Below are 23,640 nucleotides of genomic sequence, written 5' to 3'. Positions count from 1 at the left end.
AAGCCGGCAGTGGCGCAGTGGCCTGTGTCGGGAAAAAGCGTAGTGGTCCGCCGTTTGTGCTTTGCCCACTACAGAGTTTGCCCACTGCAGAGTTTGCCGACTACGCTCAAACGCAACTTATGGAGGGAGGTTTGTGCCTATCACCGGCAGACCAGAGGCCTGCGTGCAGAGGTGCGCCGGTGCACCCGTGCACCCGTGCACAGAGGACACGTGCATTCTGTCGCCAGGCAAACGAGTTTTGCACAGTCTTCGTCGCTATGCAAAACGTGCCGAAACCGTCATTCGGTGACGTACACTACCGCCGCCCTCACGCACAGAGTGTCACATGTCCCGCCGCTTGATGTTTTCCATTCCTCGGCGCGCTTGGGGTCCAACAGTGCGTCGAGGTGCTAAGCGGATGCAGAGCGTCAGGTTAGGTCGACGGCACGGCACGGTGGCGGACGGTACCGCCCCGGCACGCAGCCGTTGTGGCAGCCGTGCCGAAATGCAATGTATGTACAAACCCCGTGTGCTGCTGTGCCACATTCATGCATCCTCACAGCACCGAATCCCACCGTATCTCTGCCCACTCGTTTGTGCGGCGGAATCCAGTCAAACGTCTGGGTGCATGTGTCGCCCTGTGCTCGTCCACGCCCAGAGGAGGCCGGAGTGGCGAGCGAGGTTGTTTGTTGGGTATCGAACCGTACCGACAGCGCGCAGCTTGACGGTCTTGGTGTGTGTTTGGTTCCCTCGGCCAATGCACTCGCCACTGGCAGCTGTTGTGTGTGGCCAGGTGTTTGTTGGGTGGATGCCGTGGCATTGCAGACGCGTAGGCGGGCAGGGCCCCATCGCGGGGGGTATGGCGAGGTGGATGCGTGCGAGTGGCAAATGCTCAAACTCGTGACCTGCCGACGTCGTGTCCCATCATGACTGCCTGTTATCACGTATCTCGTCGCAAAACCGCCACACCTGTATTCAGTGTTAATACACCATTTCGAGTCCGCGTACGAATTTCTAAGTATTTTTGTGATTTTTTTTTTTCGTAATTTATATTTTCGGTTTCGAATACAAAAAAACGAGCGAGACACAAAAAAAGAATATTCAGGAATAATATGATAAATTCCTGACTTATCGTGACACTGTTGCTACGCCTGTTCCCAACACGGCCAACCCTCGCTGTGACCTTGGTGCTGCTCTGGTGAGATCCACCGGGGCGCATCACCGGGTCCAAGCGGCTCATTCGGCAGCACCGGACTAGCCCGTCGCTGGGGACAGACCCTCCGCCACACACCGTTTTTGTGTTTGGTTTGGTTTGGCTTATCGTCATCGCCATTCCAGTATGACGTCCTGCCGAGCTCGTGAAGCACCGCGTGTCCGCCGCTGGCTCGGTCCTTATCCGTGCGGGTGGGTGTGAATAGCCCGCGCTGCAGGCACGCGAAATACACCAGACGCCACGCGTCATATGGAGCGAACAGGTTGCAATCCGCCTTTCATTGACCGATTATTAACCTCGAGCCACGAACGCGGAATCCACAGCGGGCCACATTCCGTCTCTGCGACGCTCACGCGACCTCGTCCATGGCCATGGCCAGGCCGTGGGCCCTATTGTGCGCGCTGGGCCCGTTGGTATCTGTGGCATTCCCCAACCTAGAATTGCTTCCCTGCCGCGTATTGATCATGGCCATGTGACATCGTCTGTGGTATTTTGTGGAGCGCGGCCAGCTGCGGGGGTAAGTCTTAACCATGTCGCCGCGCGTCAATACAGTGTGCTCCAATGTGGCACATGGCATTTCACTCGTGAAGATGGCATCTGTGCCGATGCATTAATGCGTAGATTGCCTACGCTCTACTGAGAAGCCCTTCCGACCGATATCCGTTGGTTCTGCGCGACCCGACCTCGGGCAGCGTCGTGCTGCCTGGGGCCAGGTTGCATGGTAGGTATTAAGAAGATTGGGGGGGGGGAGGGGAGGATAGTGTGATGCACTTTTGGGGGTGTGTGGCGGTTGTTGTTGTTCGCTTAGACGAGAGGGGCGGCCTTCTCGCGCGACGCCTCGGCGGCGGACGAGTTGGAGGCGTCGTCCGAGGCCTTCTCGGCGCCGGGGTTGGCGGCCTCGTACTCGCGGCGCTGGGCGCGGTCCTCGTTGGCGACCATGCGGCGCTTGTGGGCGGCCGAGGCATAGCCAAAGAGGGTGAAACGGCCCTCCTTCCACTTGAGGTAGATGAGCGCGGCCATGACGGCGATCCAGTAGAAGACGTAGCCCAACACGGAGCCCAGAGTCGCCGTGTTGTTCCACCCGAACAGCGCGTTGAACACCTGCCAGCCTCCGTTCGTTGTGACGCTTCCCGGCTCTGGGTTTCCGTATCTGGGCTCTGGTTAGCAAGAGAAAACGAAAGAGAATCGAGTGGAAAGTGGAAGCGAGTGTGGCAAAAAAATTGATTACGTAATACCACGTGGCGGTAGCCAATCAAGTGACGGAATCAAATCCCCTGGCGGAAGTAAATCTCAAATCCACTTACGTAAGGTGCCACACGTTGCCCGCGACCTGGAAGGAGCCGGGTCCGTCTCCGGTCTCGGCGACGTCACCGCCAACACCCGAGGCGAAGACGTAGTACTGGAAGAAGCCGATAGCCTTGGAGAAGAGACCGGCGCCGATGAGGAAGAGGAAGGTGGTCGAGCCGATGAGGAACCAGTGGAGGGTGGTCGACGAACCGGTGCGGTAGATGACCCAACCGACGATGACACCACAGATGAGGCCGACGACGACGGGGATGGGGATGGCGGCGGCGGTGGTGTTCATGGAAACGCCACCGACGAAGACGACGGCCTCGAGACCCTCACGGAGCAAGGTGATGAGGGGGAGGAGGAAGAGAGCCCACTTGGAGGTACGCGACTCCTTCTGGGCGCCCTCGCCGCCGTCCTCGTGGATGACCTTGTCGGACGAGCGCTCAAACGAGGCAGCGAGCTTGTAGCGCCACTTGATGCGCGAGTGGTCCATCTTCAGGAACGCAATGCCCATGATGAAGATGAGGACAGCGGCAATGACCGAGAAGACACCCTCCCAGATCTGCTCAGTCTTGGCCCACAGGTCGTTGAGCTTGGTGTAGAAGACGGCAATGAACGCGGCACCGATGCAGAGGGCGATGAAGAAACCGGTGATGGTGCCGGCCCAGATCTGGATGCGCATACGCTTGACAATGTTCTTGACACGGGCATTGTGGTTGGCATCGTTGTCGAAACCAGTAGCAGACTCGCGAGGGCTCAGACGACCAGTGGTCATGAGCTGCTCGACAAACGAGAGGAGGACCGAGACGATAATGGCAGCCTCAATGGTCTCACCTGTGGACGTTAGCGAAATGTTATTTTGGGTATGCGGCGCAGTGTGGCACGCAAAGGGTCCTCGGGGAACGGATGGCTGGACCCGGCCGAAAATCCACACAGACACGGCGGGTCACACGGGTCCAAACAGTTTGCTCCACTCGACCAGCACAACTGGTACGCCAGCGAGTAGCACGCTTCACATAGCAGCACCAGCGCGCAGTCCAGCCCCTCCTCAAGGTCCCCCCCACAGGGGTGTACTCACGGAAGACGATGAAGAAGATAGGGACGTTGAAGAGGTCGCGGGCCATCTTAGAATAGACCTTTGTGGTGGGGCTTTCGGGTCCGGTTGTGGAAGGAAGGGGGGCCTGGTACTGGCTGGGGAGGTGGTGTACCTAGTCACTAGCTATGCGCAGTTGACTGGGGATGCTGGTCGACAAGTCGATGCAAGGACGAGTGTCGATAGATCGAAGAGGCGAGGTGTGAGATGCGCCTTTTTCTGTGCAGACCGGTGGGGAAAAGCCTCAAGTCAGGACGAGGCCGATTCTTGATTTATCTGATACGCGCGAGTTTTTCAACCGTCCGTCTGCCCGCTCCTGGCCCTCCTGCTGGCTCCTGCTGGCTCGTACAGTGTCCGGGGGTGCGATGCCTTGGCGCGTTCCGAGGTTGGACACTGCAGCTCGAATGTCTTGGCACGGCCGATGGGAGCTGCTTTGGCTTCTGCTTTGCTGCCGCACATGCCAGGATGTCTGTGGCCCAGGACGCCTACATGCCCAGCGCGGACAGGACAGGGGAAGGGACAGGGAATGCATTTTACGTATCTGATAGGCTGCATGTCGCTTAGCGGTCAGGTAGAGCAGCAGGCTTCTCGTCCAGGAGGTGCAATGTACACCGACAAGACCGACACACACATATGGCTGCTGCTCGTATGGGTGAGAAATTTCGACTGCAGGAAGAAGCCAAACGTCGCTTCGTCAAGAACCCATGGTTCGGCAACGCGAGGAGGAGACCCTTTTGTGGAATGTCAAGTGACGTCAAAACATAATTGAATGTTGCTGTCTGCTTTGGGCAACATTGTCTAGCAGCTAAAGGGCCCATACGACGTCTCGCACTGGCACAGAGTCACTTGAGTCTGGCCAGTCTGGCCGGTCTGGATCGTATGCGGCTCCACACCCAACAGAGATGGAGACAGTAGTTGGAAGACTCTCCAGCAGCACGTAACATTCCCACCCACAGATTGTTGAAGCAACAAAGAGGACACTTGTGTCTTTGTCTTTTGTATAGTCGGCCGGCCCCAATGCATGGTGACCGTTAATTGGCCGCGTATATGGCGACAACCAGTGCCTGTCCGCGGCCATCACTAGCGACAGACTCGTCGGCCGACATTCCACAAGCGGACGCACAGTGGGCCTTGTTTGCTCCTCCCGGATAACACACAAACCATGGGACAATCGCGGTCGCCTTTTTCTTCGTCCGACAGCGTCCGATGCACACCCAGAATGGCAAAGAGGGGTTTCGGCCACAGATGAGGGGCCATCTGAGTGATGGTATCTTGGACAGCCCCCGGCTCGGCCGACTGGGGGCCCTGCCACACCATATGCCCCTGCTGCGAGTACTTATCCCCACCCCTGGTCAAAATGCTTGGGTCTCGTCCTTCGCTTTCGTCTCCACGAGACCCATCACGGGTCCGGGTCCCGCTGTCGGCGAGTATCGGGACTGGAAGAGGCTTCCGCAACGGCCGGGGGGCAGGGGCCATGCACGAGCAGGTTGAGCCAACACTTCCGCTTCGCCCGTCGCTTGCTCTGCTCCCATGCTGCCCATGCACTTCCCACACGTTGTGTCAGCGAAACGCGCGCTTTTTTGCTCCCGGGTTATCAGATTAGACAGGCAAGGCCTTTCGGCGACTCTCACATCGACTCGTCCCACACCTCCTCCTCCTCTCCCCGACACACTCACCACCCAGGCCCGCAAAAAGCTTGCCCCTCCCCTCTCGCCACCCTGTGCTACATCCCTTTTCAGTGCGCACCACTAGCCTCAAAGCCGAACAGGCCAGAGAGCGAGTGAGCGAGCAAAGAGAACAGACAGACTAAGACACCGCGTGCCCCCACCCACCCCTCTCCCTCATCGTGTCCAGCCCACTCGCGGCCCATTTGCCCCGATACGCACACACACATTTGCAAGCGCCCCCGCGCCTTTTGACAGCCGCCCGCCCGGCCGCGCCAAGTGATTGTAGCGAGTCACTCACCGCCACCGTCTGCGTCGCCGCCGACACACTTTTCTCTCTACTGCTCTCTACCTCATTCCCATCACCACAAAGTCTTCCTCGTCGACACGTTGCCCTCCCCCCCGCGACATGTCCGTCGCCGTCTCTGCACGTGTGCCAGACCATCACCGCCCACATCCCCAGCCCCCCCGCGTAGCCGTTGCCAAGATGCCAGCACGGGTGCAGGCCCGCCCCGTTGCCTCTCGACCCCCTCCGAGCGTTGCCGCGTCATCATCCTCCTCCTCTTCCACAATATCCCCCCGCGCCACCACTTCCACTCCCCGTCCTGCCGGCTCGTCGCCGGCGGCCACCATGGCCCCTCCGGGGCGCCAGGCATTGCCCGCCCTCGCTGTACCAGGCAAGGACCTGTCGTCGTCCACTGGTAAGATCTTTGCCAAGCCGTCCAAGGAATGGGTGCTGCCTGAACGTGCCAAGCCTGGCCGCAAGGCCAGCACCGACGAGCCAGACAACCGCCGCCAGAGCCAGAACCGTCTCTCCCAGCGTGCCCACCGCGCACGCCGCACAGATTACATCCAGACTCTCGAGGAGCGACTGCGCAAGTACGAGGCCGACGAGATCCACTCCAATGTCCGGCTGCAAGAGGTCGCGAGGGCCCTGAAGCAGGACAACGAGCGCATGAAGAACGAACTCAACCAGCTCGCCGCTGGACTGAAGGCTGCGCGCACCGAGCGCGACGCATGGCAGTCTGAGCGCAGGCAGCTGAACAGCTCCATCCGTACACTGCGTACCCAGCTTGCGCAGGCCGAGCACCGCTCGCCCCGCGACTATGATTACGAGTATGGCGACTATGCCTCGAGCGACCTTGGTCTTCGCCACTCGCCCGCCCTGACGCCTACCATGGGCACGCCGCGCGGCGCGCCTTCACCGCGTACCCTCATGCCATCCTCCACGACCATTTCGTCAGCAACAGGCAGTACACCGCGCACGCTGGCGACCACGTCGGGGTCGACGACACTCGCGTGCCCCATCTGCCCCGACCCTGATCCAGACTGTCCCTGCCAGCGCCTGGACAGCACCCTCCCCATGTCGACACTGAGCCCGTCGCGCTGTGGCCTGTGCGACCAGTTCCCCGAGGCATGTCTGTGCAACGGCTCCGCCCACATGCACCAGGACGAGGACGTCAAGCCCGTCATCCCGCGCTCGCCGTCGCCCGGTCCCGCGCCAGCAGACGACCCGGGCTGCGGCCTGTGCACGTCCGAGAGCTTTTGCGCCTGCCGTGCCGGCCTGAACCTCGGCGCGTCCATCAGCCTGCCGCCACCTGTGGCCTCGGCGCCAGCCGCGTCCGCGAGCATCGGCATCGCTGCGCCGGCCGTCGCCCTCCGTCTCCGTTCGCGTCCCGCCGCCAAGCAGAGTGTCTGGGCCCTCGACAACGTCCCCGCCGGCACCAGCCGCAAGGAGGCCGTGTGTACCGGTGACCCCAGCAACTGTGATGCATGCAGGAACGATTCGTTTGGTGAGTACCCGATGGTCACGAGTAAAGTGGCAACGTGGCGGCGCCATTGGGCCTAGCTGACTCATCTTTTTTTCAGGTCGTGAATTCTGTGAAAACCTGTTTGGCAAAAACGACGAGGACGAGGACGAGGCTGGTCCTGGGCCCAGCACTGCCAAGCCCAAGAAGAGCTGCGCCGGGTGCGGCCCCGGTGGCTGCGGCTCGTCGTCGGCGTCCATGGCCATCACGTCGCTCGTCAACCCGCCCTCGTCGCCCGTTCCGCAGGCGCCGCTCGTGCTTGCGTGCTGCGGCGCGCCCGAGCTGTGCGGCCACGCAGGCGGCTGTGCCGGCGACGTGCTCATCGGCGGGCCCCTGCATAACGGCGAGGACAACAACGACAATGACAACGATGACGACGACGACGAGGACGAAGAGGTCATGCGCCCCGACGAGGCGTGGCACGCACTCAAGGCCCACCCAAACTCGAAATTCACCCCGCTCGCAATCCTCGCCGACGTCGTGGCCCGCAGGGCCAAATGCGTGGGGCCGCGCGTCGAGCTGTCGCCCCCTCCCGAGGCGGCGCCGAGCCACGCTCACGCCCACGTTCACTCCCCGCACATCCACTCGCACGCTCTCGGCAGCCCCATCGTCGCCAACGCGGCGAGCGCGCAGGCCCAGGCCCGCGCCCGCGCCAGCGCCCACAAGCGCCGTCTGGCCGTCGAGACCAGCGCCGTGCGTGAGGCCCTCAAGTTCCTCGACAGCGCGACCCCGGCCCCCGAGACGGAACGCGACGCCAAGCGCCAGCGTATCTAGAGACCTAGACTTAGCGTGACGTAGCGTCGCGTGGCCTAGCGTACTCTGCTGGGCGGGGTACGCTGTGACGCGAACGTGTCCTTGCCACCACCCAAAAAACAACAACAACAACAACAACAACAACCCTAAAACGGCCTATACAAGCCCTGTAGCATACGACGACGGCGAACGAGAAAGAAGTTTTAGCAGACAGACAGACAGACAGACAGACAGACAGACAGACAGACAGACAGACAGACAGACAGACAGACAGACAGACAGACAGACAGACAGACAGACAGACAGACAGACAGACAGACAGACAGACAGACAGACGGCGACTTTTTTTGCCCCCCTTTTCCCCCCTTTTTTGTGTTCATACGTTCATAGATAAATGCAGTTGACGACTGCACATGACTGTGGCGAGGTGCCGGAAAGAAAGTGCGGGGCCAGCGGCCAGCGAGTCCAGAGTCCCTTCCAGTCAGCTAGGGTCAGCTCGAGTCTGTACAACACACTGACTCACTGACATGTCCTTGCGCAGTTGGTTGGTCGGATGTTCTCCAAACCGCCACGAGACTGATGTGCTTTCGACACTCACGCTCACGGGCGTACGCGCGGCCAAGGCTACAGCTGTAGCCAGTGGGGAGTGGCATGAATACACACTTCTTCACATCACATATCGTCTCTACAGAATGAACGCCGAACTCTATCCAGTCTTGACAAACCTGTACCAGTCAGCATATACCAAGGGCACACGATACACGGCACACGGCACACGACACGGCACCGCGAGCCAGCGGCCAGCGGCCAGCTACGCTCGGCCACAAACCTGTAGCTGGTCTGCTCTGGCCTCGGCCCGCCCATCGCGCCACTGCGCCACTACACAATGTGCCACTCACGTCGCGTCAATCTGCTTGACCTGCGGCAACGCCAGCATGACCTTCCTCCTGTAGCCGGCGCGGTCGTTGGTCTGGCACGGGTTGCCCTCGAGGTACACGGTCTCGAGGTTGGGGAGGACGGCGAGCTGCGTGTCCAGTGCCGGGAGGAGGTTGGCGATCTTGTTGCCGGATGCCTGGGTGGGTCAGCTTTGCCGAGAGAAGAGGAAAGCTGGGAGGGGAAGGGGGAGGGGCAGGGGACAGACGGGGGCAGGGGGGAAGGCGGTTCATTTGGCTGATTGAAGTTGGCGTGGGCAAGACAGCCAGCACGTTTCCGCCCTGCGCCCGAGGAAGAGTCTTTTCGGTCCGGCATTCCGGCACCGCGCCTGTCAAGAAGACTCTGGTCTCCGAAGATACCGAGAGACACAGTCTTCCCCGCGTGACGCTACGTCTCCTTCGCAAGCGTCGCCGCTCCACAGGCCCACAGCTTGCGGGGGGGTGCGCGAAAGAAGAGGAAGACTCACCCAGAACTCCTCGAGATCCTTCAGATGCGAAATGTTCTCGATCTCCTCAATCTCGTTGTTGCCCACGTCAAGGGTACGGAGCTTGGTCTGTGGGGGGGGGGATGTCAGTTGAGGTTCCTACCCAGCAGTGGACGGTGGGACGAGAGGGTTCGACGGCTACAGGTAGACGCAAGATAAGTGCACCTGCTGCCACCGTGGCCCCTCGCCCTTCGCCTCACCTCCGCAGTCCCCACTCACGTTCTTCTCCAAACCCTCAATCTTCATCAAACCGTTGTGGCTGAGATACAGCTCTTCGAGGTTGACCAGGCCCTCGAGGCCCTCCATCTTGGTGATGCGGTTGCTCTGAATCGAGAGGATCTTGAGGGACGAGAAGGTGTCGAGGTTCTGGAGGAGAGGTGTGGTCAGTTGGTGTCGCATGATAACGTGCTGCTTCAGCTGCTAGATGATAGAGCACGTCCTAGCAGCACCGGGACAGCGAACACCGCTCACCTGCAGCGTCCTGATCTTGTTCTTTCCCAGCCAGAGCTCCTCGAGGTGGACGAGCTTGTCGAGGTCCTCAATCGCCTGGAATGTCAGCGTGTGAGATGGAGGAGGGAGAGGGGGAGTGGGGGATTCATGAACAGAGAGCGCAGCGCGGCAAGGCATCGCGAGCAATGGTATACTCCCAGGAGGCATAGACGGCCTACCAAGGAGTACGGGTCACGCTCAGCCCGCTTACCATGACCCGACTGTCGAGTGCAACGCAGGCGGCGGACAATGGCTGACTGTGACGTGCGTCGCCGGGCAGCCACGACGGCCCGCGTTGCTCGACACCGAACACCCAGACCCAGTACCCCCCGAACCCACACCACCTTGACCACCACACCCCCCCACCCCATCAGCCGACTCACACGCAGCCTGTTTCCGCCCAGCTCGATACTGGTGATCGTGTCGGCACACCAGTCCAGCGCTCCGGGCTCGACCTTTGTGATCTTGTTTTGGACGAGGTAGAGGATCTTGACGGCAGTGAGGGACGGCAAGGAGGGAACGTGGCGGATGTTGTTGAACGAGAGGTCGAGCGAGCTGCAACGTCAGCTTCGGACATGACATGAACAGAGTCTTAAGCTGGCAGTGGTGAGCAGCCTTGCTTGCTTACTCACGTCACGTTCTTGACGCCGCCCAGCTCGTCGTCGCCGACGCGGGGGCCCAGACGGTTATCGTACAGGTCCAGCTCGTCCAGCGCGTCCAGGCCCTCAAACACCTCGCCGGGGAGGGGCGAGCTGAGCTCGTTCTGGCGCAGACACAGCCGGCGCAGGCTCTTGCCAAAGCGCGGCAGGCGCAGAGGCAGCAGCGAGCTGTTGTGCAGGCGCAAGTGCTGGAGGTGCAGCTCCTCCGTGTCGGCAGGGTACGTGGCGAGGAAGTCGTCGTCGCGCGCCTCGCCCTCGGGCTTGGAGTCGGGCTCGTCGTCGTCGTCCGTGTCTGGGTCGGGTGGGAGCTGGACGATCTCTGGTCCGGCGAGGCGAGCGCGGCGCGGCTCGGCGTCGCCGGCAGCGGGGGCGGGGGCAGAGACGGCAGCGGGCTCGGCGGCGGGCGCAGCCGACGCAGCGATGGCGGCCGCGTCAACGCTGTCGTTAACCTCTGTGATGTGAGGCATGGTAGAGGGTGGGGATGGAGTGGTCGGTGGCGAAAGAAGACACGACGAGTTATAACAACGGGGCCCTCAGGCTCTCAGGACGAGGATTGTGCCGGCGGCGAACGCGAAGCGTCGCGTGGTCGCGTGGGTTCGCAGAGGTCGCCTCGGACCACGCCGGACCTGAGAATGTCTCTGCACCGTCAGCGCGCGTCACCTTGAATGGTTCTTGTGGCAGTGCGTCCAGCCTTCGTGGCGTGGGATCGCCTCGTCGTGATCGTGACAGTGACAATGCATGGTGAAAAAATGGACATAGTACTAAATGCGTGCAAGTTATGTTTTAAATTGGCCTCCTCTGGTAACGGCCACACTTTCTCTCTCCTCGCCTCTCCCCTCTGCGTATCTCCACTCCGCGATACTCTCTGGCTCTTCTAGGCGTTTTGACACATGCGAACACTTGCTCAGACAAGGAGCGGTGTCCTCTCCGACGCATTGCCGTTCTTGCTGTTGACACGCGAGAGCGGCTCGGGCTCGGGCTCGTCGGCGAACTGGATGTCGCGAGGGAGCTGACTGAGGCCAAGGCGCTCACGGACACGCTCAACGGCACGCGCCCAGTCGGCGCGCCAGACGATGCCGACACCGACAACTGACGCATACGACAGCGCGACGGTCAGGCCGATCCAGATACCCACCAGGCCGAGGTTGACGCGAGGGGAGAAGGTGAGCCACAGGCCACTGGTAGGGTCAGCTGCCGTACACAACACCTTCAGCTGTACTCACAGAGGAATGCCGATAATGTAGTATGCCGTCATGTTGACAATCGCTCCGCTCGAGTGCAGGGCAAGGGCACGGAGGACGGCGTTGGCCGCACCGGCCATACCGTCCATGACCTGGAAGAGGGCGATGAAGGGCATGACCGCGGCGACGAGGCCGACAACCTCGGGGTCCTCGTTGAACATGTATCCCCAGTTCTTGCGGAACAGCATGACGACCGTGCTGTTGAGGAGCGCAAACAGGAACGCGAGGATAAAGCTCGCGCGCGACGCCCACATCGCTTCCCAGGCGCGACCGGCGCCGAGGAGGTTGCCCACACGCACCGACGCGGCGACACCGAGGGCGGCAGGGAACTGGTACAGCGTCGAACAGGTCGAGAGGAGGACAGACTGGGCGGCCAGGGTGGTGGGGCCGAGGAGAGAGGCAGCGAGAGCGCACACTTCCCATGCCCACCATTCGGACGACAGCATGATGGTGCCGGCGAGACCCAGCGAGGTGACAGTGCCGAGCTTGGAGAAGGTGCCGTGGACGGTGAGCGGGTGGAAGGCCTCACGGGGTCCAATGAAGAGGATGTAGACGAGCAGCATGATGCAAGTCAGGTTGTAGCTGATGGCAGTGGCGATGGCACCGCCCTTGAAGCCCAGACGGATCGAGTCGGGACCCCAGACGAGCAGGTAGTTGAGGACGAGGTTGAGGGGGGCGACAACAAAGAGGATATAGGTGGGGACGCGCATGTTGTTTTGCGACTGGAGGTACTTTTTGAGAACCACGTTGCCTGCGTATCCGGGGATACCGATCGACAAGTACGTGAGGTACTGGTGAGCGAGCGAGGCGACGGTGGGGTCCTGGTGGAGGAAGAGAAGCACAGGCTCAATGTTGAACCACAGCACAAACATCGGGATCATGGCGACGGCCATGACGACGCTCATACGCTGGGTCCACAGGCCGACGCGCGTGGGGTCCGACGATGTCCATGCGGCAGGGAGAAGGGTGTCGAGGGCAGTGGCGAGGCCCTGCATGATGGAGAAACAGGTGACTGACGCAGTCATGTTCGCGAGCCTGTAGGAAGAGTTAGCGGACGATACCTTCGTGACGACGGCAACTCACGACGAGGCAGCGAGCTCTCCGGTTCCGAGGTGGCCGATGGAGATGACACTCGCGAGGGAGAGCGAGTACTCGGCGAGTTGGGTGAAGAAGACCGGGATTGTCGACTTGACAAGCAGAGGAAGCTCGACGGTGAGCGCACCGCGCGCCGAATGGACCTCGTGACCAGTGGCATCGGTAGGGAGGTTGAGGTCGGCGGCATCCAGCTCCTGCGCGGGGTCACACGATAGGATCTCGCCGGTGACACCAGCACCAGGAATCAGGCCGCCATGGAAAGCAGACGCGCGCGCATACTCTGCCTCCTCGTCGTCTGCCTCGTCGTCGAACGTGGGCAGAGTTCGGAACACGGCCACGGGCGAGATGGGACGGGCCTCTGCCGACCGACCACGGCGTGCCATCGATCCATAAGGCGAGCGGCCCGGGTGGCCTTCTTCGTCGTCCATCGAGGACACGAGCGAGGCCGCCATGTCTTCGACAGAAGGAAGCGCGCCGAGGCTGGCACCAGCGGCGGCCGCTGCGTTCCGGTGCGCGAGGGTCATGGGCCTCATGACGGTCCTCGGTGGCGTACGGCCCTTACTCCGTGACCGACTGTTACCCTCGGTAGCGTTCCGTGCGACGATGGGCTGCCCACCGCTGGGAATACCGCCAACCAGGGGCTTGCTGTCCTCGACGGCGCCATAGCTCCCAGAAAGCGCTGGACGCCAGCGACTGCCGGGCCCATCGCCGTCGATGGGGCGGCCGCGCTCGTCGTCGCGCGCACGCTGTGCCAGATCCTCGACGCTGTCCTGCTGGAACAAGAGGACCCCCGAGTCGTCCGGGGCGACAGAAGTGGTGACTGCCGTGCTGGTGCTAATAGTGCTCAACCTCCTGTGCGGGTGGAGAGAGTCGGGTTGCGAGGCGCGACGGCCATCGCCGTCAATGTCGTCGCCGGTGGGCGACCGTGGGCGGTGGGACTGGGCATGTGGGTGCGCCCGAGAACGCTGGATGAGGGCCTCGAGGTTATTTGTGAGAGCTGGGGCGTGTCAGTATGCAGATTCTCACTCTCTCGAGGACGAGGGAGGGGGTATAGAGGAGATGGCTGAGGTGGTGGGCGGAGTTGCCCGCACGACCTGGCCGGCAGATTTGCCTGCTTGGCAGCTGGAGCACGTACCGTACGGCGAGGTGGAGAGGCTCGTTGCGAGCGTCGAGTGCGGAAAGTTGGACATGGTGTCCCCGCTAAAGTGTGCGACTGTTGTTGTTTTCGATGTGTGAGAGTGGACGATGGGAAGAGCGACAGGCAAATTGACGACACATGGGCAGGATCCAGAGTTGCGGCAAAACAGCCGCTCTGCCAGCACTAGGCACACAAGCGCGCGCGTGCATCGCTCGTTGTGGTGATTTACCCGGTCCAGCCAAGGCCCTTGATGACGCCACAGCCGCGGCTGCCGGTGGCATGTGAGGCAGAGCGCAACCTGCAACCAGCCATTGTGTGGCATGTGCGAGGAGCAGCTAGCAGGAGACAGTGAGCTCGCGTGATGGGACGTTGAAATGCGCCTTGTCAAGTGACACACACTACCACAATCACATCGGTATCGCTATCCACACGCTAACATTGTCACCCAGCCCCTCCACGCTTAACTGCCCGTGCTACGTCGCGTCTTGTCTATCACCTCCATGTCTTGAAAAACGTCGTGAATGAGAACGATCTTGAAGACTCGTTTACTTCTGGTTCTTCTGCCAAGGGTCAGCCAAAAACAAAAAGGAGATGTCTGAGGCCGCGGGGACGCGAATCACGCCAATCATCGTTAGACGCACGGGGTTCTCGGGGCTGGTTTGGGCGTCAGTGTGGGCTACGAAGGGCGCCAACGTAGCCACCGTTGGGCCTGCCCGCCGTCCATACACTCACGCAGTCTTCCACATTTCGCCGATCTTGGAAAAGTAGTTCTGGGCGTGTCAGTCCTTTGCTCGAGACGAGAAACGTCGAGATCGAGCACGCGTCTAATTGACTCACGCCGCTGACAAACTTCTCGCCCTTCTTCGTGGCCTCGGCCTTCATGAGGGGCATCTGAGCCTTGACGTAGCGGTTGCTGGGGTGGTCAGTGCCCGTGTGTGTGAAGCGTCTAGTTGCAACGCGGTGCGGTGATCGGAGGGGCATGAGGTGCTTTGCCAGGCCACCCAGAGATGACGGGAATGCGAATGGTCGTGATGCAGCGATGGATGGTCACTCACTAGGCGCCCTTCTTGACCTTCTTCTTGCCAGTCGCCTTGCCTGGGGGTTGACGGTGGAGGAAGGAATTGGGGGAAGGTGGGTCACCGGGGAAGGTGGGTGAGCGGACCGGTACAGTCAGGGAAAAGGGGGGCGAAAGGTGCAGATTCGGTGGCGAGGAAGAGCCGTCGTCAGCGACTGTATGGATTCCCAGGCCATGACGAGGTGCAATGCTCACTCTTGGTGGTAGCAGCTGATGTGGATAGAGGGCGGTGGTGGGAACCATGTAGTTGAGGGTTGTGGGTAATGGGAAGCGAAAGGAAGACCCTACGGTCAGCTCGCTTGCAGCAACGGGTAAACAACCACCACGGCCGCGGCGAGTGGCGAGCTTGCATGTACGTACCGGCCATGTTACTTGAGGTTGGGGTAAAGTGGATGGGTGAGGGTTTGGTGGTGATGTATAGAGAGAGAGAGAGAGTTGTGAATGATAGAGGCAATGGCGAGTGGGGGAAGAAATATATACGGGATGGATGGGGCTGGCGGGCAGACTGATATATGTGCAGTAACCAGCGCGTCAGAGTGACGCGGACTGTGGCACACACACACACATGTACACACACACATCTGTCCCTCTTCGCGGGATCAATCCGTACTCAAACGCCTTGCTCTGCCCTCGCATGCCTCGCACCTGCACACACAGACTCGTAGATCGCAGACGCACGGAGCGCCGGCCCAGCGCTGGTTGCACACACCGTCGCGGGCAAATATATTAATCCTCGTGAGGGCTCGACGCTGGTACGCTGGATGCCCTGCTGGTCTCGTCACCCAGCCCCTCATAGTCCACCACGCACCTCTATTCAAATTACCTGGAATACCTGGAAACGCTCAGCACACGGTGGCAAGCAATGGACCGTCACCTGTTCGACGTGTGGTGGGCGAGCAAATGGTAGGTGCGCACAGGCGAGCACCGTGACGCGGCCTCATCTGCAGATCATCATCGGCACCCAGTCCCGATCATCGAGCTTACAGCGTCCAGGTAGGAAGGAAGGTCTGTATTGGGCAGTTCCAGTGGGCCAGTAGATCGCTGGATCGCTGGAGGAGGATTTATCATGGGGAAGTTGTGGATGAGGCAAACATGACAAGACTTATATGCAGGGGCCGCTAGCCCTGTGTCTACCCGTCGTCACGATAAAGAGGTGGTTTGCAGCTTCGCAACCGATGCTCGCGAGAGTGATCGGATATCGGGATGATCCAGGTTTCAGACTTATGCGCCTCCTCGACCGACGAGGCAGAGGATTCCGAACCACCAACCATCGCCGTTGGACGCAGTGGTCCACAAACCAAAGGCTTTCACAGAGCCGGTTGCCCGAGACTCAGGTCCATACATTTCTCCTCGACTGAACTGGAGCAGATAACCCGACTTCACTTTATTAGACGTGGCTTTCTTGCCTTTCCAAAAGAAAAAGGTGCCGAAAATGAAAAATAAAATAAAAAATAGGCTCATTTGATCCAGCGCGACCTTGCGGCCAAGAGGCGCGAGAGATAGGCAAACAAACTGCACGGACATATGTGAAAGAGTTGAGGTGCGTGTGGAAGGCATGATCACCATGCATGGACGAGGGTCAACCCCAACTACTGAGCCTCATACGGTTGTGGTGTTGTCAATACGGATCAATTTAAATATGTCTGCCAACAACATACCCACCACTTCCTCTGATATAGACTCACTCCATACGCCCATGCTCGCGACCACCAGCTGGAACCCCAACGTTCCGGCGACGACAAGGTGTGAGCGTTCACTGCGAACGGCTCCTTGCTCTGCCTAAATGACCAGCTCAGGAATCCAGGCACAGAGCGCGCTGCCCGCAAATCACGTGACCAAGTGGCCCCGTTCCTCGCTCAAAATGTCTATGAACGCATTCTTCGCCGCCCATCTCAAGACCAGACAACAAACAAATCCATTACCTCACCTCACCTCAATGTCGTTCCGAGGCAACACACGGGGACGCGGACGCGGACGCGGTGGATCCAGCGGGTTCGGCGCCCGTCAGCCCAAGCTTCCTGCAGCGCTCATGGCCGAGGTCGAGTCCAGCTACGGTGGGTCCACAACGCGTTTGTAACTGACCCAGCCAGGCGCTCCCCGTAACCTCGGTGGAGCTCGCGGACGCAAGGACGCCCGCAAGGCCGCACGCAAGGGTCCCTCCCCGCAGGAGAGGCAGCAGCACCGCCAACAGCGCGACGACGAGGACAGCAAGCCAGCGCTCTCGGCCAAGGCGGCCGGCAAGCGTCGTGCCTCCCCCGAGCTCGAGGCCGACAACGACGACCAGCCCGAGCCGGCACGCAAGAAGGCTAAGGCTGCCAAGGAGGACAAGCCGAAGAAGCTCGAGTCCAAGGCCCAAAAGGCCAAGAAGGAGCGCTTCAAGGAGCTCGTCCTCCCACAGGACGACGTGGACGTTGAGGACCGCGAGATTGCTTGGCTCGAGTACATGCTCGCCAACGAGAAGAAGGGCGAGGATGACATGGAGGATGACCTTGATGGTGAGTTAGCTATGGATGGTCCTTATTTGGAGCTAATGACAGACCTGCTCAACTTTGCCGGCAAGCTCGGTCCCGGTGGCAAGGGTATCAGCCGCGGCGACGTGAGCGACGACGACGACATGGACAGCGACATGGACGGGGAGGAGTTTGCAGGGTTCGACGACGACCTGAGCGACGATGAGGAAATCGACCTCAGCGAAGGCGACGAAGAGGAGGACGAAGATGAAGAGGAGGACGAGGAGGAAGAGGGAAGTGACGATGGCGAGGAGGTCGACGCCGACGAGGACCAGGTCGACCTCTCCGAGGACGAGGAGGACGACAAGCCATCTGCTTTCCCCGCCGAGGATGAGACGCCTTCCGCCGAGGCCGCTGCCCCCTCAACCACTGGCCGGTACCTCCCTCCCCACATGCGCGCAGCCGCACTCGCCGAGAAGGCGGCGGGTGACAGTGCTCGCGTCCAGGAGCGCGCCAAGCTCGAGCGCAAGGCCCAGGGTCTTCTCAACAAGTGAGTTCACTGCTTCGTGACACCCCGCTAACTCTTACCGCCAGGCTGTCCGAGGCGAACATCGAGTCCATCCTCGCCGAAGTTGAGAAGCTCTTTGGCGAATACAGCCGCAACGACGTCACCACCACGATCACCACGCTCGTCATCCAGATGATCGGGTCCAAGACCAACCTTCTGGACTCGTTTGTGGTCCTCTACGCCACTCTTGTGGGCGCCCTGCACCGCGTCATCGGTATTGAGTTTGGTGCCCACTTTGTCCAGACCCTCGTGCACAAGTACAACGAGCTCATCAACGCCGCCGACAAGGATAACGAGGAGGACGACGCCTACAAGGAGGCCCACAACCTCCTCACCCTCATTGCCGAGCTGTACAATGCCGGCGTGGTCGGCGCTGGTCTTGTGTACGACCTTGTGCGCGGATTCATTGGTGACAGCGTCATGGCCGAGCGCAGCGTCGAGGGCCTGCTCAAGATTCTCAAGTGTAAGCTAAACACCGAAGTCCGAAGCTGACATTCAGGCTGTGGTTCTCAGCTCCGTGCCGACGACTCGGCATCGCTCAAGGACATTGTCGCCCTTGTCCAGGAGCGCACTCGCGGAAAGGACAAGGAGATGACCACCCGTGCTCGTTTCATGGTTGAGACGCTCGTCAACCTCCAGAACGGCAAGAAGAAGGGTCTCGGTACCGAGCGCGAAGACGTTGCGCGCATGCGCAAGTACCTCGGTGGCATGGGCAAGAAGCGTCGTCGTGAGTTCACCAACGCGATGCGATAACTGACGTCCCAGTTCTTGCTCCTGAGCCTATCCGAGTCAGCCTTACCGACCTTCTCAACGCCGACTCGCGCGGCAAGTGGTGGCTCGTCGGTGCTGGCTGGAGTGGTAACCCTCTCGTCGAGCGCGGCGACACCATCACTGTCGGCAAGAAGGAGAAGAAGAAGGCCAAGACCGAGCAGGAGGACGAGGAGGTGCTTCTTGAGCTGGCCCGCAAGCAGGGTATGAACACGGATGTGCGCAGGAGTGTGTTTGTCACTCTTCTCACGTCCGAGGACTATATCCACGCTTGTGACCGTCTCAACGCCTTCCGCCTCACTCAGGTCCAGCAGCGCGAGTTTGTTCGCGTCGCCCTCCACTGCTGTGGTATGGAGACCAACTACAACCCGTACTACACCTTGGTCCTCAACAACCTGTGCGCCAACTCGTACGACCACCGCTTCACTTTGCAGTACGCTCTGTGGGACCTGCTCCGCGAGCTCGGCGAGGGGGCTGTGACCGACTCGCGCGCCTCGCACGTTGCCCGCGCGCTCGCATTCTGCTTTGCTCGTGGCAGTGTCGACGTGACGATCCTCAAGGCCGCAGACTTTACCGACCTGTCCAAGCCGACGCGCAAGTTCTTTGACAACGTCGTGCGCTCGACTCTGCTCGCTATCCAGACTCCGTCCCCACTCCTGACCCTCCCTCGAGCGTTCACGATCGACGACACTGATATCGAGGCTGTCGAGGAGACGTTTGAGAAGGCCCTTGCTGCGCCCGAGCTCGCTGGCGGTCTTGCCTGGGTCATGCAGAGCGTTATCAAGAACCCAGGTAAGGGCGTGAACGAGCTGGAGGGCAAGGTGCTGCGGGTGTGTGGCCAGGCGGCACTGAGCGTGCTCGCCAGGGCTGTTTAGAGGAGTTGGTTGACTAGTCATATGCATTTGTATCATCATGGAAGGGAGGTGGGTGTTGCGCTGGTACAGTGAGAATGGTGGCTGCTCGTGGTAGAGATCGCAAGACTTGGCGCGGGACAAAACTGACCTCGCTCGATCACAGATCGTCAGTGGATCAGTGGCCAGTGGACAACCTCCACCCTCCTCATTCCGCCCCACTTGCGTCGATATTGACATCCGACCATCCACCATCCATCACCTACCAACGATGGGAGAAGGCGTTCCCATCACCAACACCCTCTTCCCCCCTCCGCCAGGGTACTACAAGGCGTTCACTGCGCAGAATGTCGCTCGTTTGGCAGCTTTGCGCGCGCAGACCAGCACCGCCGACGGTGATGTCGACCTCGACTCCAACTCTGCCGGTCCATCCACCGCTCCGGGCAAGGACAAGGACGGCAAGCCCCTCGCTGGCGTGGACGTCGAGGCCCTCGCGGCCCCCGCGCAGGCAGGCGAGATGGACAAGCTAGTCGCCGAGCTGTCCCCGCCCCGCGCCGACGGGGTGCTCGAGGACGGCAGGTGGATGCTGTTTGGGCAGATGTACACTGTGAGTCGCCGCTTTCCCCGCTCCTGTCTGGCGACTCTCACCAGCTTCTCCTCTATCCAGATTCACAAGCTGATAATTGCAGGCCGAACCGCACATTGCCAACGCCAAAGAAATCGGTCTGCCAGCACTCGTCTCTGACCCGGTGTCGGCTGGCGGTGACAGCGAGCGTGCGGCCCTCCCGACCCTCCTGCACAGTTTCCTGCACACGCTTCTCGCCCTCGTGGACGTCCTCACGGGCACGGCGCGGATACCGGGCGAGTTGGAGATGACGGGGCGCGCGAGCGAGGGTGACCAGGTGAGTAACCAGACTATTCGCATGGAAGTGGTGAGACTGACTTGCAACAGTACGTCCAGCACCTGAGCAACTTGGCTGCAACGATGATGGTGTCTGCCAACCAACTTCGCGGGGTGCAGGTTAGTTTGCCGTATCCTCAGGATCACAGCTAACATCCAGGCCGAGGCGACGCTCGTGATGCTCATGGAGAAGCAGCTCGAGGAGAGGCGCGCGCAGACGTCTCGTCTGAAAGAGTGGGTGTTCGACGCGATCGGCGTAGCTGACCCGCCCAGGAAGTGTGCCGAGATCTCTGCCACGATTCGACGACTCAAGACTGCGTCCCTCGTCGAGGCCGGTGCTAGCAAGCCAGCAGACGTTGAAGCACCTGACGAGAGTGCGCCGGCGGCAGAGGGCGAAGAGAAGGGCGCCGACGAGGCAATGGTCGTCGACTCGCTCGAGGTCTAGTGTTCCTCCGTGACTTTGTAGACGAGAATACCCTGCACATGCATACCCCGTTTCGCCATTACAACGCCCATTACAGCGCCCATTATAGCGCCCATGACAGTGCTGGGCCAGTGATGGACTTGGGACGACACCGGCAAGCACGCCCGAGCAAACACGCCCAAGCACGCGCAAACATACACTGATCAACCGAGCGCCCAAACCTACAATCCAGAGCTGTCAACACAATGTCAACATCCCAACGTATTGTCAGCGTCCTCCCACCGATCCAGCGAAAGCTCTTGGCTGTGTAGTGCACATGTACATGTGCATGAATACAAGACGATAGAAGAAGTGTTGAAGTTGTCAAACAAGGCTTGGACCCCCGGCCACTGAACAGGCTCGACGGTCCACCCAAACCACGTTTGCGAGCCGATGGCCCATTCGTCTCCTCTACGGTAGGACGACCGACACGCTGTGCGCTCCATCACTCGGAGAGGAGGAGCAGCAGCAGAGACGGAGCTTTTTGAAAGCAGAGTTAAAATGCGTTTGTACTGTTCAACAGAGGCATCCATGCGTCTTAAATACCCAGCAGCGCGGGTCTCGCGGTGCGAGACGACGAGCAGGAGAACCTCACTTTTTTGAAAGGTGTGGAACATGACGTGTAGTGTGTGTTGGGCGCTGGGGCGTATCACACACGGTGCCACGTGCGTAAACGGGGGGACGACGTGAAAAATGAATGCGCCACAATGTGCCCGACGCCCCGGCATTTGGGTCGGCGTTACACTAACGAACAACTGTCAGCCAGCAGCCACCGTCCTGCGAGGCCCGCTGGCTGCACGACGTTTCGAGGTCCGACGCAACTTCCTACTCAGCCTTCAAGGACAAAAGAGGTGGGTACCACAGACGGCGACAACGTCGCCGTCGACGACAACGACAGAACCGCCGTGCTGACGCTTGCTTCCCCGCTGTCCCCGCCATCGTCGAACTCCGTTTACCGCGTCGTCTCTCGTGTCGTCTGTGTCCTTGTGCCGCCCTTGTCGCAAACGTCAAATTCTCTCCCCTTTGGTGCACTCTTGTGTCCTCCCTGCTGTTTCTCGACTCGCCAACTCTCCCCCTGTGTTCTTGTCTGCGCTCTGCCCGTTTCGTGCGCTCCTGGAAACCTCGAAATTTGCCTGTGCTTGTGTCAATTTCAATTTGTCTTGCGGTCGAATTTGGACACTGCCCAAATCTTGAATTTCTCCTTCGTCTCCTCTTTCGCCATTTCCTCATTCCTCTCTTCCCTCCAACAGCACCATGGTCAAGCACAACAACCAGCTCCAGAAGAACCACTTCCACAAGGACTGGCAGAGGAGGGTGAAGACCTGGGTGCGTAGATCAGGATTCTCGGGACCGAGTTTGAAGGAGCAGCCTTTCTGACCATCTCGTGCAGTTCAACCAGCCCGGCCAGAAGAAGTCGCGCCGCACCGCCCGCTCCAAGAAGGCTCTTGCCTCGGGTGCCGCTCCCCTCCAGCGTCTCCGCCCCGCCGTCCGCTGCCCCACCCAGCGCTACAACATCCGCATCCGTGGTGCGTAGGACCTGCTTCTCGGAGGAATCTCGAGAGCAAACTTTACTGACAATCTTTCCAGAGGGCCGTGGCTTCACCCTCTCCGAGCTCAAGCTTGCCGGTGTCAACCGCAAGTCGGCCAAGGGCCTCGGCATCGTTGTCGACCACCGCCGCCGCTCCAAGTCGGAGGAGTCGCAGAAGCTCAACGTTGAGCGCCTCCAGGCTTACAAGGCCCGCCTTGTTGTCTTCCCCCGCGTCCACGGCAAGCCCAAGGCCGGTGACGCCCAGGGTGACGACCTCACCGCCCACATCACCCGTGACCTCCCCGCCCTCCCCGCCACCTACGTCGCCGAGGCTCCCCGCGCCATCACCGCCGAGGAGAAGGAGTTCAAGGCCTTCACCGCTCTCCGCCAGGCCCGCTCGGACGCTCGCCACGCCGGCAAGCGCGCCAAGCGCGCCGCCGAGAAGAAGGCCGCCGCCGAGGAGGCCAAGAAGTAAATGCTCTAATTCATTTACGACTTGGTTTTCTGCATGGAGAGGGCTGTGTATTCTTATGCCGGGATGCACGTTTGACCGGACCACCGGAATGTTGCAGCAGTGCAGAGCCAGATTGCGCATATGTGTGTGGAGGACCGGGACTGTGACACTAATCAAGGCTGGGAGACGGACTGGGAGTGTCGAGTTGGGAAAGTGTTCGTTGCCAGCGCGGGAGGGGTATGGTTGGCTCTGCTCGTGTGACAGACGAAGGAGCCGTCATGACGCATCTGAGGCTGTGGTCTAGCACGTCAGACTCGACAGAACACTACGAAGTTGGTCAGTCATCTGTTCATGCTGTTCGCCCACCGTGGTCAAGCGAGGAACACCGAGCAACGAAGGCAAGGCCATCTGGTGTGCCGTGCGTGGCCACAATGCCACTGGCGCGAGGAATCAGCCGTCAGCGTCTTCGTTGACTTCGCTACATGTATTTTGCCCCTCCCCCGGGAGTACATAACGCGTGAAGTGCATTCTTTGCATTGCATGTATGTATGCGTTTGCGTCTTGCCGTGGAGGACGCCGCATGATGAGTCACGGTGTAAGTGAGCACCGACGCTCGTTGCAAGCCACGACCTGGTACATGCCTCAACCATTTGACCGCCTCCTGGGCACCTCTATCAACGCCAGTGGCCAGTGGTAGACAGTGACACACGTCCCAGCCTACAAAGCCTGCGTCGCAACTGGCT

The 23,640-nt window shown here is 60.4% G+C and overlaps 8 protein-coding genes across 8 annotated transcripts; 4 read left to right on the top strand and 4 right to left on the bottom strand.

The window, feature by feature from the left end:
- Window positions 1-1,996: 1,996 nt before the first annotated feature.
- On the bottom strand, window positions 1,997-3,606 carry FTR1_2 (high-affinity iron permease; the record flags this gene model as incomplete). Its single annotated transcript, XM_028621776.1, has 3 exons — window positions 1,997-2,342; window positions 2,497-3,316; window positions 3,561-3,606. The coding sequence occupies 3 exons, from the start codon at window positions 3,604-3,606 to the stop codon at window positions 1,997-1,999; spliced, it is 1,212 nt and encodes a 403-aa protein (XP_028478228.1).
- A 2,042-nt stretch (window positions 3,607-5,648) lies between these two features.
- On the top strand, window positions 5,649-7,821 carry EHS24_006304 (uncharacterized protein; the record flags this gene model as incomplete). Its single annotated transcript, XM_028621775.1, has 2 exons — window positions 5,649-7,032; window positions 7,109-7,821. The coding sequence occupies 2 exons, from the start codon at window positions 5,649-5,651 to the stop codon at window positions 7,819-7,821; spliced, it is 2,097 nt and encodes a 698-aa protein (XP_028478227.1).
- A 685-nt stretch (window positions 7,822-8,506) lies between these two features.
- Window positions 8,507-10,832, bottom strand: EHS24_006303 (uncharacterized protein; the record flags this gene model as incomplete). Its single annotated transcript, XM_028621774.1, has 7 exons — window positions 8,507-8,525; window positions 8,700-8,872; window positions 9,200-9,286; window positions 9,437-9,583; window positions 9,689-9,763; window positions 10,090-10,261; window positions 10,339-10,832. 7 exons carry the CDS (start codon window positions 10,830-10,832, stop codon window positions 8,507-8,509), a joined length of 1,167 nt encoding a protein of 388 aa, XP_028478226.1.
- Window positions 10,833-11,269: 437 nt separating this feature from the next.
- Window positions 11,270-13,891, bottom strand: EHS24_006302 (uncharacterized protein; the record flags this gene model as incomplete). The annotated part of the gene is made up of 4 exons (XM_028621773.1): window positions 11,270-11,543; window positions 11,589-12,641; window positions 12,690-13,698; window positions 13,837-13,891. 4 exons carry the CDS (start codon window positions 13,889-13,891, stop codon window positions 11,270-11,272), a joined length of 2,391 nt encoding a protein of 796 aa, XP_028478225.1.
- Window positions 13,892-14,384: 493 nt separating this feature from the next.
- EHS24_006301 (uncharacterized protein) lies at window positions 14,385-15,281 on the bottom strand (the record flags this gene model as incomplete). The annotated part of the gene is made up of 7 exons (XM_028621772.1): window positions 14,385-14,399; window positions 14,481-14,493; window positions 14,572-14,609; window positions 14,677-14,752; window positions 14,895-14,934; window positions 15,110-15,198; window positions 15,271-15,281. The coding sequence occupies 7 exons, from the start codon at window positions 15,279-15,281 to the stop codon at window positions 14,385-14,387; spliced, it is 282 nt and encodes a 93-aa protein (XP_028478224.1).
- A 1,569-nt stretch (window positions 15,282-16,850) lies between these two features.
- SGD1 (suppressor of glycerol defect) lies at window positions 16,851-19,575 on the top strand (the record flags this gene model as incomplete). Its single annotated transcript, XM_028621771.1, has 6 exons — window positions 16,851-16,968; window positions 17,005-17,409; window positions 17,452-17,914; window positions 17,959-18,395; window positions 18,432-18,659; window positions 18,698-19,575. 6 exons carry the CDS (start codon window positions 16,851-16,853, stop codon window positions 19,573-19,575), a joined length of 2,529 nt encoding a protein of 842 aa, XP_028478223.1.
- Window positions 19,576-19,822: 247 nt separating this feature from the next.
- On the top strand, window positions 19,823-20,897 carry MED7 (Mediator of RNA polymerase II transcription subunit 7; the record flags this gene model as incomplete). Its single annotated transcript, XM_028621770.1, has 4 exons — window positions 19,823-20,158; window positions 20,241-20,453; window positions 20,504-20,572; window positions 20,613-20,897. The coding sequence occupies 4 exons, from the start codon at window positions 19,823-19,825 to the stop codon at window positions 20,895-20,897; spliced, it is 903 nt and encodes a 300-aa protein (XP_028478222.1).
- Window positions 20,898-22,169: 1,272 nt separating this feature from the next.
- RPL13 (60S ribosomal protein L13) lies at window positions 22,170-22,918 on the top strand (the record flags this gene model as incomplete). The annotated part of the gene is made up of 3 exons (XM_028621769.1): window positions 22,170-22,241; window positions 22,306-22,441; window positions 22,503-22,918. The coding sequence occupies 3 exons, from the start codon at window positions 22,170-22,172 to the stop codon at window positions 22,916-22,918; spliced, it is 624 nt and encodes a 207-aa protein (XP_028478221.1).
- Window positions 22,919-23,640: the final 722 nt, after the last annotated feature.

The sequence above is a fragment of the Apiotrichum porosum genome, assembly GCF_003942205.1.
Source record: "Apiotrichum porosum strain DSM 27194 chromosome Unknown scaffold_3, whole genome shotgun sequence".
Classification (NCBI taxonomy): Eukaryota; Fungi; Basidiomycota; class Tremellomycetes; order Trichosporonales; family Trichosporonaceae; genus Apiotrichum; species Apiotrichum porosum.
This window is presented reverse-complemented; position numbering and strand designations above follow the sequence as displayed.